We start from the raw sequence: 14,788 nt of genomic DNA on the forward strand, positions 1-14,788 counted from the left end.
TAATAAACCACAAGTAGTGTAAAAAAAATTAAGTTATGAACTGTTTCTTGCTTTATTCCTATAGCAGCAATTTAAATGCTATTGTAACAGTACTAGAAATTAAGTTTTAAGAAAATAAGGTTTTTTTTAAAACTGTATCTGTTCTCAAATGAAGCTATGGGTCAGCGAAATTAACCTGAATTTGAACAAAGTCATCTGTTTTAACACCCTTATTTATAACTAATCAACTTCATTTTGTAAGTAAACTAACATCTGTAGATATATGTAATACAGATGTAATTGGCAGAAACAGTACTTAGAAGACTACTGATGACGTTCCCTAGTGATGTGATAAATGTCCACAAGTTTTGCATTTATTTGCAATGAAGAAATAGAATATAAATATATGCACATATGTATATAAAACGGCCCAGCTGACTGATTCATCATACTGGGGGATTGTCATTAGAACTATTTACTAATTTGTTGTCACATCATGTGGTCAGTAACTGCTTACTTCAACTCTCAGGTTTTTCATTGCTCAGATGCACCAATGCATGGTGTAATTGGGCTAGCCAATATTATTAAATGGCTACTTTTTTTTTTTTTTTTTGTATTTTCACTGTCAGATAGGTCTGTCTGCCACTCTTTTATCTTCTCTGCTACCCCCATTTTCCCCTTTTTTTTTTTCCACCATCAATTTTTTCTTCCTACAAGCCTGACTATAATAAATATGTAAACAGCTATTGTATGCTTTTAAAATCATGAACAGTTTTGTGAGTTTTCAGGAGCTTGCAGATAATTTTTACTTGAATAGTTGAATTTCATAAATAGGACTGAATAGGCAGCAAATTTAGAGTTGTTGAGAAAGTGCTTGAGATATCTGCTGCAATAAAAAAGAAGTAGATTTGTGTTTTGTCTTAAAGTAACGCTCTTTTAGAAAGGAAGAAATTGACAATGAAATTTGGGAGAAATTAAAAAAGAGGAGATTGTCATGATAGATTATAAACTGTTACTGTGTTTAATACATAATATACGTTTTTCCCCCCACAGAAATTAGCAGAGTACGGAAAGACATGTATAACGACACATTAAATGGTAGTACGGAGAAGAGAAGTGCAGAATTACCAGATGCTGTGGGACCTATTGTACAGTTACAAGAGAAACTATATGTGCCTGTAAAAGAATATCCAGATGTAAGTATATCTTTTTAGTCCCTACATTATTTCTTGATCCTTGTGGTCGTCTCTAAATGTAAATTTCCTGAGGTGCCCCTCTTGGATCACTTTTGAATTGCTTCTGACAAGGTACTTCTTAGGAAAGCTGTGCATGTGCTGCTTGGTGGCTTGATACATAGTAAAGCAAAAGGTGAGTGGTTGGAGGTTGTGCGGATTATAATTTTTCATATCTAAGATCTGAAATGTCTTGTTCATTCAATGCTGTCAGTCCTGAAAAACTGTGTAGTAAGTTTTGTGGGGGAAGTATTTCTTGGGCAATGTTCCTCTTAGTATTACTTTAAAAGTCATCTACTCTGCCTAGACCTTCCTAGGTGCCTCTTAGAGATGGCACCATTTGTCCCATACCTCTGTAACCAGTTCTTTTGCATATGGAGTTTTCCCTCAGGCAAAGTTTCTTGCATGCGTTCAACTGTTAGAGTTTCCACTGAGTCAGCTTTTCTTTTGAATGTATAGTATTTTGAAGGAGAATGGTTTCATTTGACTAGAAATATTTAGAACTCTCTGGTCTGAACAATTTCTTAAAACATCTTGGAAAATAGTCCTGTCAAAATCTACCCTATTCATTTTCTTTGATCATTATCAGGAAATAGTTAGTTCCCCCTAGTGCAGGAGTTGAAGTAGGGGAGTGTAGGTTTTAAATGAGGCATTTGCACAGTGACGTTATACAAAAGTGGAAGAAAGCACAGAACAGCAAAGAGTGGACGTAACACTGGTATTTCTGCAGTTTTCTTCTGCATTGTTACTAGATAAAATAATAATTTTATAGAATTTAAATGCTGCTTAGAATATTCAGATATTAAGTTAAACTTCATTAGAAAGTTAAGTGCAAGTCACTATTCAAAACAATAGACAAGTGTCTCCCTTTTCAATCTTCACAGAGGTGGTTTATTGCTTCCGAATTAAAATACCTGTTTAAAGAATTTGCGCTGACGTTAAGAATATCTTTTCTTTCTCCTTTCTTTATTCTTCCAATATAAGTAATGCATATAAATATCTTGCTGCCTGTGTGTATATGCATATGTACGCTTATCCGCATCCATGCCAAAAAACACTAGTTTTTTTGAAACTGCTTGGAATTCTAGATCTAGAGCTAGTTCTGTAAAATAAACTCACATTTTATTTATATACATGTATGTGCTTTAGAGTTACATTAGTTAATAGCTTTTTAAAGCATAGCTTATTGTTGAAATTTTTTAATTTTATAATTGTACAGTGCATCATTTGTGAATAGCTGCCTTAACTATCATTTGCAGTTTTTATGGAAATTGATGCTTGATCTACTAGGATCGTGAGGTAGAAGGAATAAAAATGAGTTGTGCTGATGATTGAGCTTTTCTTCCAGAAATTGAGGGTGCAGTAGCTTAGCACTTGTCTGGCAGTTAATTATCAAATATATTGTAAATAAGCAGGGAAGAGGTTGTCTGTGGTACTGATAAAACACGTGTGTAACACTTTGGCTGTAGGATTTCCTGACTAACTACTCTTTGTTTGCCTTGCTATTTTATTAAGTTCTTGGAAATTCAGAAGTTGGAGTGGCTTGTGCTTTGTATATGTATGACCTGCAATAAAAAGGTAGTTAGTTCTTGAGAGACAGTGTGAAAAGCTTGATAAAAAACCTGGAACTTCTGTCGCTAATCTTTTGCTTGTCACTAACAAATCCTTACGCTACCTCAAACGTACTTTTCTGTTATTTCTGAGCTTGCTTGCAACTATGTTCTTTAAACCAGGAAAAGAACAGTAAGTTTGAGCTTACTCAGTCCCGTGCTTGAAGAAAGAGCAGTACATTCTGTTCAATCAAGTGCTGCTTATTTCAGTTATGTTGGCATCAGTTAGTACAACTTGCCTCCACCCATGCCAGGTATTATATGGTATTAGACTATCACGTCAACTTGGTAGGAGACAAGCGCGTTTTTCTGGGTAGGTTCTGAGTGCTGTACTCTGCAGTTCATACTTAAATGGAAAGCCAATTCCTGCATTTTCTGTGTGTTCTTCTTGCCTACCTGTTGTCTGTCTACATTTGTTCCTGGCCTCAGAATGAGGATCTGCCTAGCCTTGATATTAGTTAAGAACCGGAATATTCAGTGCATACAAGAACAGCTCTTGCACCTCTTCTAGAAGTTAGGGATGAAATATCTTGCTTAGTGTTTAGGCTAGTACAGTATTCATAGAGTCTGCAGTGTTGTAATTCCAACTTGTCTCAAAGAACATGGAATTTTCTTGTAAAGATAATTTCGATTTATTATATGTGCTATTAGCTAATTGCTAATAGCACAGCATTGCATTCTACCTTTTATTCATATTTAGCAATTGCTTAAATTGAGATTGGATACAGGGAAGACATGCTATGCAGGCTATGAAGGTGACTTTGATAAATCCAGTTAATTCCTTCCATTGCTGTCATTCTCTTGCTATTGACAATCTTGTTTGCCTTACAAAGACATAAAGCTGAGTAATCATAAAGGTTATTAGGTGGAAAGTGATGAGAAATAGTTTTCTGATGTAGATTTAATTTTTCTTTAAACAGGCAAAAATAAACATCAGTAAACTAATGCGGTGCTCTAATAAACGTACATTCTGGGAAGCATTTTGAAGTTATTGGAAGCATATGGACAAGTTGACTGGAGTGGATACCTAGTAGCACTGGAGTATAATTTTGGGCACAGAGTCCTAAATCAATTGTGAGACATAAAAGTAATGGTCTGTCATCTGTTTAAAACAAACATATGCACCTTATATGTGGAATGCATATGTGTACATAAACATACAACTACGTATGTATGTATTAAAAATAAAACTGAGTTTTCATAGCTTGTTTTGCTACTACTATTTAGCTGTTCTTGGAGTACTTATACAGAGAAAGTAATATGTAAGCTTGAGTTACGCATCTAACGTGCATATAAAATCCTCTTCAGTTTCTTAATTTTTTTGAGCGTTTGTTGAATATCTTTCACTCTAGGTTTGATTCTGAAAACATAGTTGATGTAAGGTTTCAATTTACAAAATTAGTCTTCATCTGAAACAGCTAATAGTTTTTAAATGTGGGCTGTGTACAGTCTGTACTTCTGTACAAGAATTTGAAGGAGTTGAGTTTTTCATGATGCAATCAGTATCTGATAAATAGCCCACCTGTCGGGCTGGTGTACAGTCAGGCTCATTTTTTTTCAGTGCATGCTACAGTAATATAATTGCACATACTTTTATGTATATATTATTTCCTTATTGTGTCCTTGGAAGATGTTTGATATTTATGGAAATGTCTTAAAACTAAGATTTGGGCTATTTAGGGTTTTTTTTTTTTTTTTTTGAGACGTTTATATACTCTAGAAGTGTGTCAAATGAATTATTTAGAATGAAGAATAGGTTCTGGTATTTGTATGTAATTTGCCCCTTGATTAAAATATGTTCTCTCTATAATTAAATCTTTGTATCATCATTTAACTTTCTGGTGTTGTGGTTTAAAAGCACTTCCAATTCATGGAAAAATGTTCCATAGCAGTATTAAAGAGTATGTCTGGTAATATCTGGACAATAAGGAGCTCGTAGGAAACAGAAGAATGAGAAGGGTATGCTGTTGTCTGTAGGTGAATGGTTTAATCTGTCTTCAGCATTTCTTATGCTTCAAATAAGTGATTTCTTTGCTTGAATTTCCCTTTAAATGCCGAGACTAAATTTTGATACCAGTTTAAACAATTTTTGGAATTACTACCAACAAATATTGGACTGAATAGATGTTTTTCTGTTATAATCATGGCTTTATTTTTAATAAATGCCCTGTTAGCTCTGATTAATGTGAAATTCTCTCTTGGAACTCTTCTGTGCCTCTTCAGTATAAATGTAAGAACTCAGTAATTATCGCATCTGAAGTAGCATGTCCTTTGAGGATACTGAAGCTCAGAGGCCAGCAGTGATAAACAGCTTGCGCATACTTTCTGGCCATTTTAGTTAAAACTGTTTAAGTAGTACAACAGAGCAACGAACACAGGGGTTCATTTTACTATGGGGAACTTGCTGACAAAACATTTAAATCCTTTTTCAGTTTGGTAATATCAGAGTTTAATAGTATCCCTAATATGGATTAGAAAAATGATAACATCTTCTTTATTTATTGTTCTGATTGTTTTATTTAAGCTCGTCATTCCCTAATGATCAGAGAAGGAAACTTAAAAAGCTAGCCTTGTTTATCCTTGCAGTAGTAAGGAAAGAGGGGAATATAACTCTTCTCAGTAAATAAATTTGGTCTACAGAGTAACCATCAGAGGTTGAGGAAGATTTGGGAGAACGTCATCTACTGATATAACTATCAAATATATTTGAAGGAACTAAAATAGTTTGCTGACCAATGAGATATTTGGAACAGTGCTCTACTAAAAGTAGTAAGTTTAAAAATAAGCTGTGTTTGAGTTGGAACATCACATTTATGAGGTTTTACACTCTGTTTGCAAGTAATTGAGGAGTAGATTCATTGGAGGAAAAAAAAAAAATAAGCCTTTGTTTAGATGTTACCAAAATGGAAATCTACAAGCCTTCTCTCCTCCTGTACCTAATGTTTTATTGGGTGTGTTTCCATTACTGACAATTCACCTTTTGACTGAGAACTTAAAAGATAGTTGTCTTTCACACTCTGTTTAGGGTATTTTCTAGCATCCTGCTTGAAAAATTACATACATCATAATTTGCTTCACATATAAGCCATTGAAATCTTCAAAATATGTTTATTTTAGCTTCAAAGGTACCTTGAAGATTTCAAAACAAGTAAAGAAAAAAAAAAAGTAATACTCTTGCGTAGTTTACAATGGCTCAACGTCAGTTCACCAATACCAATGAGTTAAGTCTATACCTCATCCTTGTGATAGTTTTCTTCCTCATATTTAATGCTTCAAGCATTGAGTACAATTACATTTGACAAGAGATTACATAGTAATTTATCTGTTAATATTACTTACATTTTATCCTTTATTTCAGGTTTTTATTAATTTTTAAATAGATTTATTAGGGTATGTTTGTTCTGATTATTCTTATATTAAGAAATTCGTCAAATTAACATTGTAGCATTAGACTTATAGATTTGTCCAGCATGTGTATGACATTTCTGGAAAGTAGTGGTTTGTTTTTTCAGTTTAGTCACTGTCCGATTCCAACTCACAAAAGTGTGAGACCTCTTATCTATACAGCAAGTTACTGCTAGGCATTGGGTACCTTATGTATACAATGAACAGAAGTGGGAGGGACCACTTCTGCAGGACAGTAGGCTAGAAAATGACTCCAGGCATTGTGTACAACCTACTGTTCTGTGAATGAAATAATAATTTTAGACTTTGGTTAGAATAGGTAGTTGGTTAAATTACTCTTACTCAAAATAGTTAATGTTGGCAGTTGCAAAGAGTGTTTCAAACTGAACTTTTTAAAGATCAACTTAAGACCTAGTCATCAACATCTGTCATGCTTGTTTTAGCTTGCATAGTGCCTTTCATTATGGCTGGTCTCTCAATTGTTATTGTCTCTGCAGAGTTAGGCTTTCAGTGGGCAATTTATTTGATCAGAGTAGTCATCTTAATACCCTCTTTTGTTTGAATGTTCTAGAATTCTGTGCTTTATGTGCATAAATATCTTTATTTCCTGGACTGCAAAAATATCTGGGTGTGTGGCTCCAATTGGTCACGTATTATAACTTTTAACTTGTTTTGTCAGTTTGTGTATGCTTCCTATTCCTGGTTTTTCTCAGTATTTCTACATATTTTCTATAGTGTCTTTTGCAATAATAAAAATACAGTAGAATTGTGTTCAAGCATAATGAAAGTTAGATGTGGGGCAGAGAGATTTGTGGAATACACTGTTTTTAATTGAATCTTGTTCAATCAGTTCTCTCAAACATTTATTAGAATGGTTTATTAGAAAACTAATACAGAGAAGAGGAAGTTCCTCAGAATGATATTTGCTGCTGCTGTGAGTGGTCAGGTGTATTTGGGTGTGCTACAGAACTTGCTGATAGCTTTTCTTGTGAATTAACATCTTCTGTGCTTTAACTAGGATTGGAGAATTAAATAAACACAGAAATGCACTCACAAGAGTTGAGGTAGAGAAGTGTTTAAAGTACATTTGTTACTTAATTATTTTGTCCACAAGCCTTGCAGGTGCATATTAATTACAAAAAGTCATTTAAATAAGAACATGAACTATTAATTCTTTTTAAGAGGTAGAACATTTTAAAGCATACTTCATTTGTCAAGGCAAATTGTTAGTGTGATGTTACATTTATAGTATTCACTTCTTACTTGAACAAGATTATTTTTTCTATGCATTTGCACCTTGTACTGTTAGACCAGTTGGCCTATTTCCATGATTATGGTTGAGAGGAAGATTGTACACAAATTCCATCCAGCTTAAGGAGTAAAGTTTCTATTTAGATCGTTTTCTTCTGTGTTCTATATCATAGGAACCTGATGCTTACCTATCTTAGTTTTGTGCATTTGAATTTATAGTAAAAGACAAATGCTACCTCAATAAATATGCATGCATGGCAGGTTCTGTTTGGCTAGTAGGTATTCATTTGGTTGGTATATGTATCTACTCTATATATTTAGTCTCTGTTGTGTTTTAAAGCTGTGAAGAGCAGTAGTTGGACTTGGTTGCTTCATTACAATTACTTTAGCAAAATATTTATGCACAGCTCTTAAACTGTTAGGGTGTTTTTTCCTTATTAAGAAGAGTTTAATAGTCTAATTCTTTGAAGGTTCGGATTTCTTTTGAAACTTGCTGACCTTTCTTTAAACTGTGCATAGGTTTCCTTAAAATATTGTGTATGGAAATAAAAGGTATTTCTGGTTGACATATCCTCAGTTCTCTTTTTTACCTTACTCGCATTTATGTTAATTATCTCTTATTCTATAACATAATATCCCCAAAGCTTCTCATCTTCCAGGAAGGCTCATTGTTGTGTATACTCATCCACCCAACATTTAGGCTTTTAAGTTGCTTTGGTTTGTTTTTAGCTCCCTCTCCTGCCCTCAGAGGCTTCTGTTTCTTTACAGTGCTGACGTATGCTTGAGAAGTATACTTTCGGTGTGTGATTTTTAAACAATCAGAACATATCTGAAAAAGTCAGGTTTGCCCTAAGCGTAAAGTTTTGAGCTGGTGTATCAAAGGATACTGAGAGCTTTATCTTGTTAGTGTTAGAGAGACTGCTCTGGGAAGATCAGTGGAATTGACTGAAAATTGCCTTAAATATGTAGCAGTTTCTCAGGATATTGTGATTTACTTTTTTTCACCACCAAATGCATGTGATCTCAAAAAGTAAATGCTTCATGAAATAGCTCTGTCTTGCTGCTGCAGATTTTATCATGATTACTGATAGTGACAAATCAATTGCCATTTAATGTCTTCGGTACTGATGGTAAGAAATATATTACTTGAATTAGCATATTGAACTTCCAGAGCTTTTTAATTTTACAGTTTGAATTGACTGTATTTGGCCAGTTTATTTTTTTAAAGTGATGATCACTTGCATTAAAAGAAAGCAAAAAACTACTGTCACCAAACTCATGCTAAAATAATATTCCTTGGACTTTAATCTGTCTCAAAAATAAGATTTTTTTTTGCTTTTTTTTCCTCCCTTCCACAAGTGTAAATTGTTGTCCTTGAGACCTGGAAGTCTTGTCAGCCTTTCTGAAGGATTTCCTGTTTTTGCAAGCTAATAGTGGATGCAGAAGTTGAACAGGAGAGAGACTGGAAATCTGGCTTTGTAACATATGTAGGGCTGGAGATGTGAGCTACTGCTAATGGATTAGTTAGCATATGGACCTGAAGAAGGTTGCAGAGCTTTATGGTAACTTTTAAATCAACTTCTTTTTCCTGCTGGAAGCAGGGAGTAATTCCTCTTCTGTTGCATTGAAAATGAGCTGCGTGGTCTCCTTTGACAAACAGAATGTCATGCCTGTTTTTCTCCTTCCTTTTAAAAGCTCCTTGATAAAAAGGAGAAGCTAGTTAGAGATGTATCTTGAATGAATTTTGAATTGTTAATATGCTGCTGCTTAGTTAGCAGAAAATCTTTGGGATAATGGTTTCAATATTATTTGATAGGTAAATGTGGAGGAATTGTTGTAACTGTAATGCTAGCCTTACCTGCTGTTGTGTGCTGCTTCATGCTGACTGAAGTACATGATTCTATGGTGCAGATGTGATGAGACTTGTATCTTTAAACGCTCCTGACCTGTTGGCCTTTCTAAGATGTTACAGGCCCTTTTCAGTTTTGCCTTTGTCTGTGTAATACCTTCTGACAGATAGAGCTGAGTTGAAGTTTGGAGTTATCATACTGTTAGCAGAAGCCATTTTGAGGAAGAACCTAAAGTGCTAAAGGAGATACTCAGAGGTTTGTAATTGGATGTACGTTACGCATTTCTGACCCGTGCTTCTGAATCTCAACTTGGATTTTGCAAACTTTTGTAGATTCTGGCAGTTGTAGGTGTGCATTGTGCACTTTTGTAACAGCCTTTCCAGATGGTGAATGGAATTGTTCAATTTCTGATTTGAAATATGGTCAACATCAAGAAACTTTTTTTTTTAGTGCTATTTGGACAAGAGCAAATAGACATCAAAAGCTACAAGGCTTTTTCTTTCACTTATGGTTAAAGTATATCACTTGATATCTTGTAGTAGAATAATACAAAGGCTACTAACTATGTAACCCAACTGTTTTTTTATTTTGAGGGGGGGCTTGCTTTTATAGGTATTTTGATTAAATAATTTAAAGTTACTTTGTTGAAATAGTATTTTCATGGCATGAATTTCTGGACACGTGAAAGGTATGTTTATGTTTAGGAAAGTTAAATAATTTGCCAGTCTTTTCTGATATGTTATGAAATTCCTGAGTTTTTCAGCAAAATAATACTGTAAGTCTGTCGTAGGCTTGGTTGTTCTACTGCTTGGTGCTTTACCATTTTTATTTTATTTTTTGAGTTGTCAGAGTGCTATTTTTGAAGAAAAATATGATAATTACTAATTTAAATAATACCACTTCAAGATTTTCTGATTTGGAAGCATGTAATCTGTGTTTCCTCTCGCCTCAACAAATTTATTTTTGAAACTTAGAATTATAAAACAAAATAATTTAACATAAAATGTACTGTGTGAAATTGATGTAAAACTTTGCATCTAAAATTCTAGTAATTGGTAAGATGAAATGAAGTGATTGAAGTGATTCCTGAGAATCTTTCCTCAGCGTTTAGTTAAGTATAACCTCAAAAGTCTTTCTACTTGGTCAGCTCTTTCTTTTTGGGGGGGAAAAATAAAGACTGCATTTATTTAAAAGGGAAAAAAAAAAAAAACAACAACAAAACAAAAACAAAGAGTGGTGGGGAATGATGTCTACTAAGTATAAGAATTTTCATTTCTGCAAAGTATTTGTAATAACAGTATCACCATCTGGAATGGTGTTCCAATTTAAGCATATCTTTCTCACTTCTAATTACTGAGAATAGGAAGCAGTGTACAGCAAAATTGCCAACTTAAGTGCCTTGGGTAATGTCACATGTAGTCACATCTAATTAAAAGGTGTTATTATGGAAATGAGTTGTTGGACTGTATATCCTAAGGATCCTTTGTTACTGGAATATGAGTTTAATGATGTAGACTGGGAGGCTTGGAGGGCACTGCTGGAACCTACAATTAGGTTTTGGAGACCAGCTTACCCAGAGCACAACTTGTGAATTCTCTGGATAAATGTGTCACAATTCCCAAGTAGAGCATGGAATCGAACAGTTTTTACTCATCTCCTGGCATTATTGAAACTGATGTCTTCTCGTTGTTCTGAAAACCTCATCTTAGTGAATAGGATGAAACAGATTATTCACTATCTTTCTTAAGCATGCCTACTATTAGATTGTTCATGGGATCTGGTTTCCTGAATGACTTTCTGTTAACAATCTTTCAATTACTGTTTAAAGGGTTTTATGACTACTTAAAGGCGGAAACTACCAAACTGTACTGTGAGCCTTTAAATCATTGCAAATGGCCCTCTAATGATAACAGAAATTTCTATTTTAAAAGCATGAAATTGTTAATTTGTCTATCTTTACAGCTTGCTCATTTATGTTGATAATTCTAAGCAATTTAAAATCCAATTATTTCCAAAATATGACAGTAATTAGATTAGTGTTTTTACATGAACAGAACATGTAGCATAAAATATGTTTTGAGGGATATTATTTTACATTCTTTTGGAATGAAAGTGAAACTACCCTATAAAGATTATTATTTTTAAACTTGTAGCATGAAGAGAGGGGTTAATGTTTTGGATGATCTTAGATGTGCAAAAGCACATTTAAAAGCAAATGTCACTAGTGCATGTTTTGTATTGGTACGTATGGAAAGCATTGAGAAAAAAGAAGCAAAATATAATACAAACAGTACAAACAGATGAACTTACCATTAGGTGATGATAGACTAGTTTTAATTAAATATACTAAAAGAACAAATCGATGTTTCTCTAAAGATCTAAAGGTAATATATGTCAACAGTTACCCAATTTAGAAACAGTAAAACTGAGATCAGGAGCTGAAAATAAAAAAATGTTTTTCACCTTGACTGTGTTTGACATGTCATGGCTTTTGTCTCTGATAACTGATAAGGTCTGTGCTTTGTTGTTGTGTGTTCTTGTACTCATAGCTGCTGATCCAGCCGGCGTTGTTGTCAGCTCGGTGAGGAATGTCAGTGGACTGGAGTGAAAGGGACATTAAGTGGCTGACACTGAGGGATGGCAGTAAATGAGATGAGAGCTAAATATATAGGATTGTGACATTCTAGCAGCTGGCTAAAGTCCTACTGTTTCCTGCTTGGGTATACTAGCCTTAAAAAGGAAGAGAATGCATTGTAGCACTAGGAAGAAAACAGCTGGTGGCTTATCAGTCAACTCTAATGACAGAGAAGGTTAAAGAGTTTGGAAGGAGAAACTTTGAAAGAGTACTTTTGTTAGGTACATAAATTGTAAATTCTTAATTTTAAAGAAACTATTTTATGTAGTTTCACTAAAGCTTTTCAGCGTGCCATGACTCACCAAGTACAGAAATAAATGAGTGCTACTTCATTTCCATCCAAAAAAAGTAATTTAAAAAGTTGATCTACTTTTGTGTCAAGCTGTGTGTTAGGTCATATCACAATAATGTTCTTGTGACCCTTCCTTGCTCCTTAGTGGAATTCGTAGGTGCATGTTAATACTTGATATCTTTAATTTAAAATTAGAAAAAAGCCTCTTTGTAATAGATAAAAACAAATGTTCTCAGATGGTGCAAACTTTGTATGTTCTAATTCTACTCCTTTTATTAATGATATAGAAAAGTATCATAATGTGATTTATTATATATGAACAAAATGAAAGCTGATGTTTGGAAAAGTCACTGCTCAATTGCATAGAAGGCTCTCTTCTTTGATATGCAACTATAATTCTATGAGAGCTGCCTTCTGATTTATAGAGTTTTGAAGCTGATAATTTTCTCTATCAGGCAGTGTTATTTTTATTGTTCTGTTTATTGTTCTTCATATCTGTTGTAGTTTCTGTTGGAATAAATAGGAGGCATTACTTTTGGAGCAACTTACATACCTTTATTAATTTTGTGTGCAAAATAAAAATGTTAAGCTAGAAATGTGACTAGCACTTCAGCTGGAAGATAAATCTTATTTTTTGTTGCTGCTTTTTGCTTCAGTTTCTACTGTGGTTTTTTTTGGTTTGTTTTTATTTTTTTGCTCATGAATTCTTAAGTTTCTGAACCCAAACTAAATCATCTGTTCTGGTTTACAGCTGTCAACTGCCTCAAAGAAATGAAGACTTAAGCCTAATTTTTGGCTTTTCAGCAGATCAGTTCTTGCTGAACAGGCCTCCCTTGTCCCCTTTTATATCTGAGATAGGTGCGTGTGCTGGTTGGGCATCCTTGAAGCAGCCCTCTGCTGGGGGTGGTGCGGAGGGTTGCAGAGCTTTCTCTGAGAGAAACTATATGGTCTAAACAGAGTGAAACAGTGCTCACTTTCTTGGGAATGGTGTTTCCTTGCAATAATGTTCTTCAGCATATACAGATTCAGAGGAGGTTTGGGTTGGACATAAGGAAGAACTTTTTCTCTCAGAGAGTCGTCAGGCACTGGAATGGCCTGCCCAGAAAGGTGGTGGAGTCGCCGTCCCTGGCAGTGTTCAAGAGGCGTCTGGATGACGTGCTGCGTGATATGGTTTAGTACTAGTGGTGGCAATGGTGATGAGGAGACGGTTGGACTGGATGATCTTATAGGTCGTTTCCAACCTTGTGATACTATGATTCTATGATTCCTTGTCCAGCATTGTAACCTGTCACAATGGGATGAGATCAGGAAATCCCAAATCTTGTCTCCTTAGGAGGAGCTCATCCCCTTAAAGCTTGTTTTGGTGGCTTGTGGAAGAGAGGTGTAGCTGCTTGAATGCTTTTTTAGAAGATATGAATAATGACAGATGGGTCTTAATGTTAACAGCTATTTTTCTCTATGATCAGAAGTGGCTTCTCCTAAGTGGTTTTTTTACCGATTAAAGATGGTCTTGCATTAAATTAATGCAATCATTTGTGCTTATGCTTTCTACAGTGCTTAAATTGGTATGTGAAAGTTCAGATTGATTATGTTGTTGGTGCACAAGATAGAGTTTTCAGACCTTGTGTAAAAGAGATTATAGAGATTTGAGCTTCTTTGCTGAGGGAATTTGATGTGTTGTGTTTAGTCAGATTTTACTTTTTAGCGAATCCCTATGCAGAAAGATTTATTGAAATGGAGCTAGGTTGAGATTTGAAAATCTTCTCTTGCGTTGGTGTGTGATAACCTTCTTCAGCAGCTGGTTACGTTCCGAATTAGCACAGCAGCTCTTCTGGATCTCAGGTGATACTTGTGTTGATCTAACAACTTAACATTCAAAACTATGTGACGTATACAAGACCACCACCGCAGACATTAGCAAAATGTAGCAGATTTAATAAATAAACCTTTATCCCTTCTACTTATCTAATGCAGGTAAGGCTATTTATAATACTAGCTTTCTTTCTGTGTAATTATTTAATTCTGTACAGTAAAACTAGGAACAGTTTTATTGTTAGCGTTACTGGTTAGAAATTTAAGAGTTACTCTTAATTCTCTCAAACTTTCTAGTCTGTTTATCAGACTTTCGCTGCTTCTATTTAAAGCAGCTTAAGGAGTTGAATGAACTTCTGTGGTGCTGTGAAACTTCTTGAGTACTCGACAAGATAAGCATATTTTTCCATCTTTTCTTACTTCAGGAACTTGTATACATTGCATTACAAAAGCAGGTGGAATTTTCTATACGGATGAGCTAAAAGTAGATTTTCTGTTTATGTTGTGATTGGAAGTGTGGATGAAAATTACAGTGGAGTGATAGATACCAAAATAAATATAACTTGAAGATTTTGATTTTGTATGTGCACTCTGAGTTCTTATGGCTGTATTTTGATAATGGATCCTGACAGATACTGAGCTCCAGCAGATAACAAAGGAAACTATATGTTGACAACACCAACTATCATAGAATCATATAGAATGGCCTGGGTTGAAAAGGA

At 34.5% G+C, this 14,788-nt stretch overlaps 1 protein-coding gene across 8 annotated transcripts in view; it reads left to right on the top strand.

The window, feature by feature from the left end:
• Window positions 1-14,788, top strand: part of QKI (QKI, KH domain containing RNA binding) — a 137,384-nt gene that overhangs the window by 31,817 nt on the left and 90,779 nt on the right. For all 8 annotated transcript variants that reach the window (XR_008210223.1, XM_052698709.1, XM_052698728.1 and 5 more), the window contains exon 2: window positions 1,033-1,175. Coding sequence is in view for 7 of the 8 variants with exons in the window: in XM_052698709.1 (XP_052554669.1) it covers window positions 1,033-1,175 (143 nt within the window). In the remaining variant the exon portion in view is untranslated. The remainder of the gene's footprint in view (window positions 1-1,032; window positions 1,176-14,788) is intronic.

This window comes from Tympanuchus pallidicinctus, unplaced genomic scaffold, assembly GCF_026119805.1.
Source record: "Tympanuchus pallidicinctus isolate F22 unplaced genomic scaffold, pur_lepc_1.0 scaffold1, whole genome shotgun sequence".
Lineage (NCBI taxonomy): Eukaryota > Metazoa > Chordata > Aves > Galliformes > Phasianidae > Tympanuchus > Tympanuchus pallidicinctus.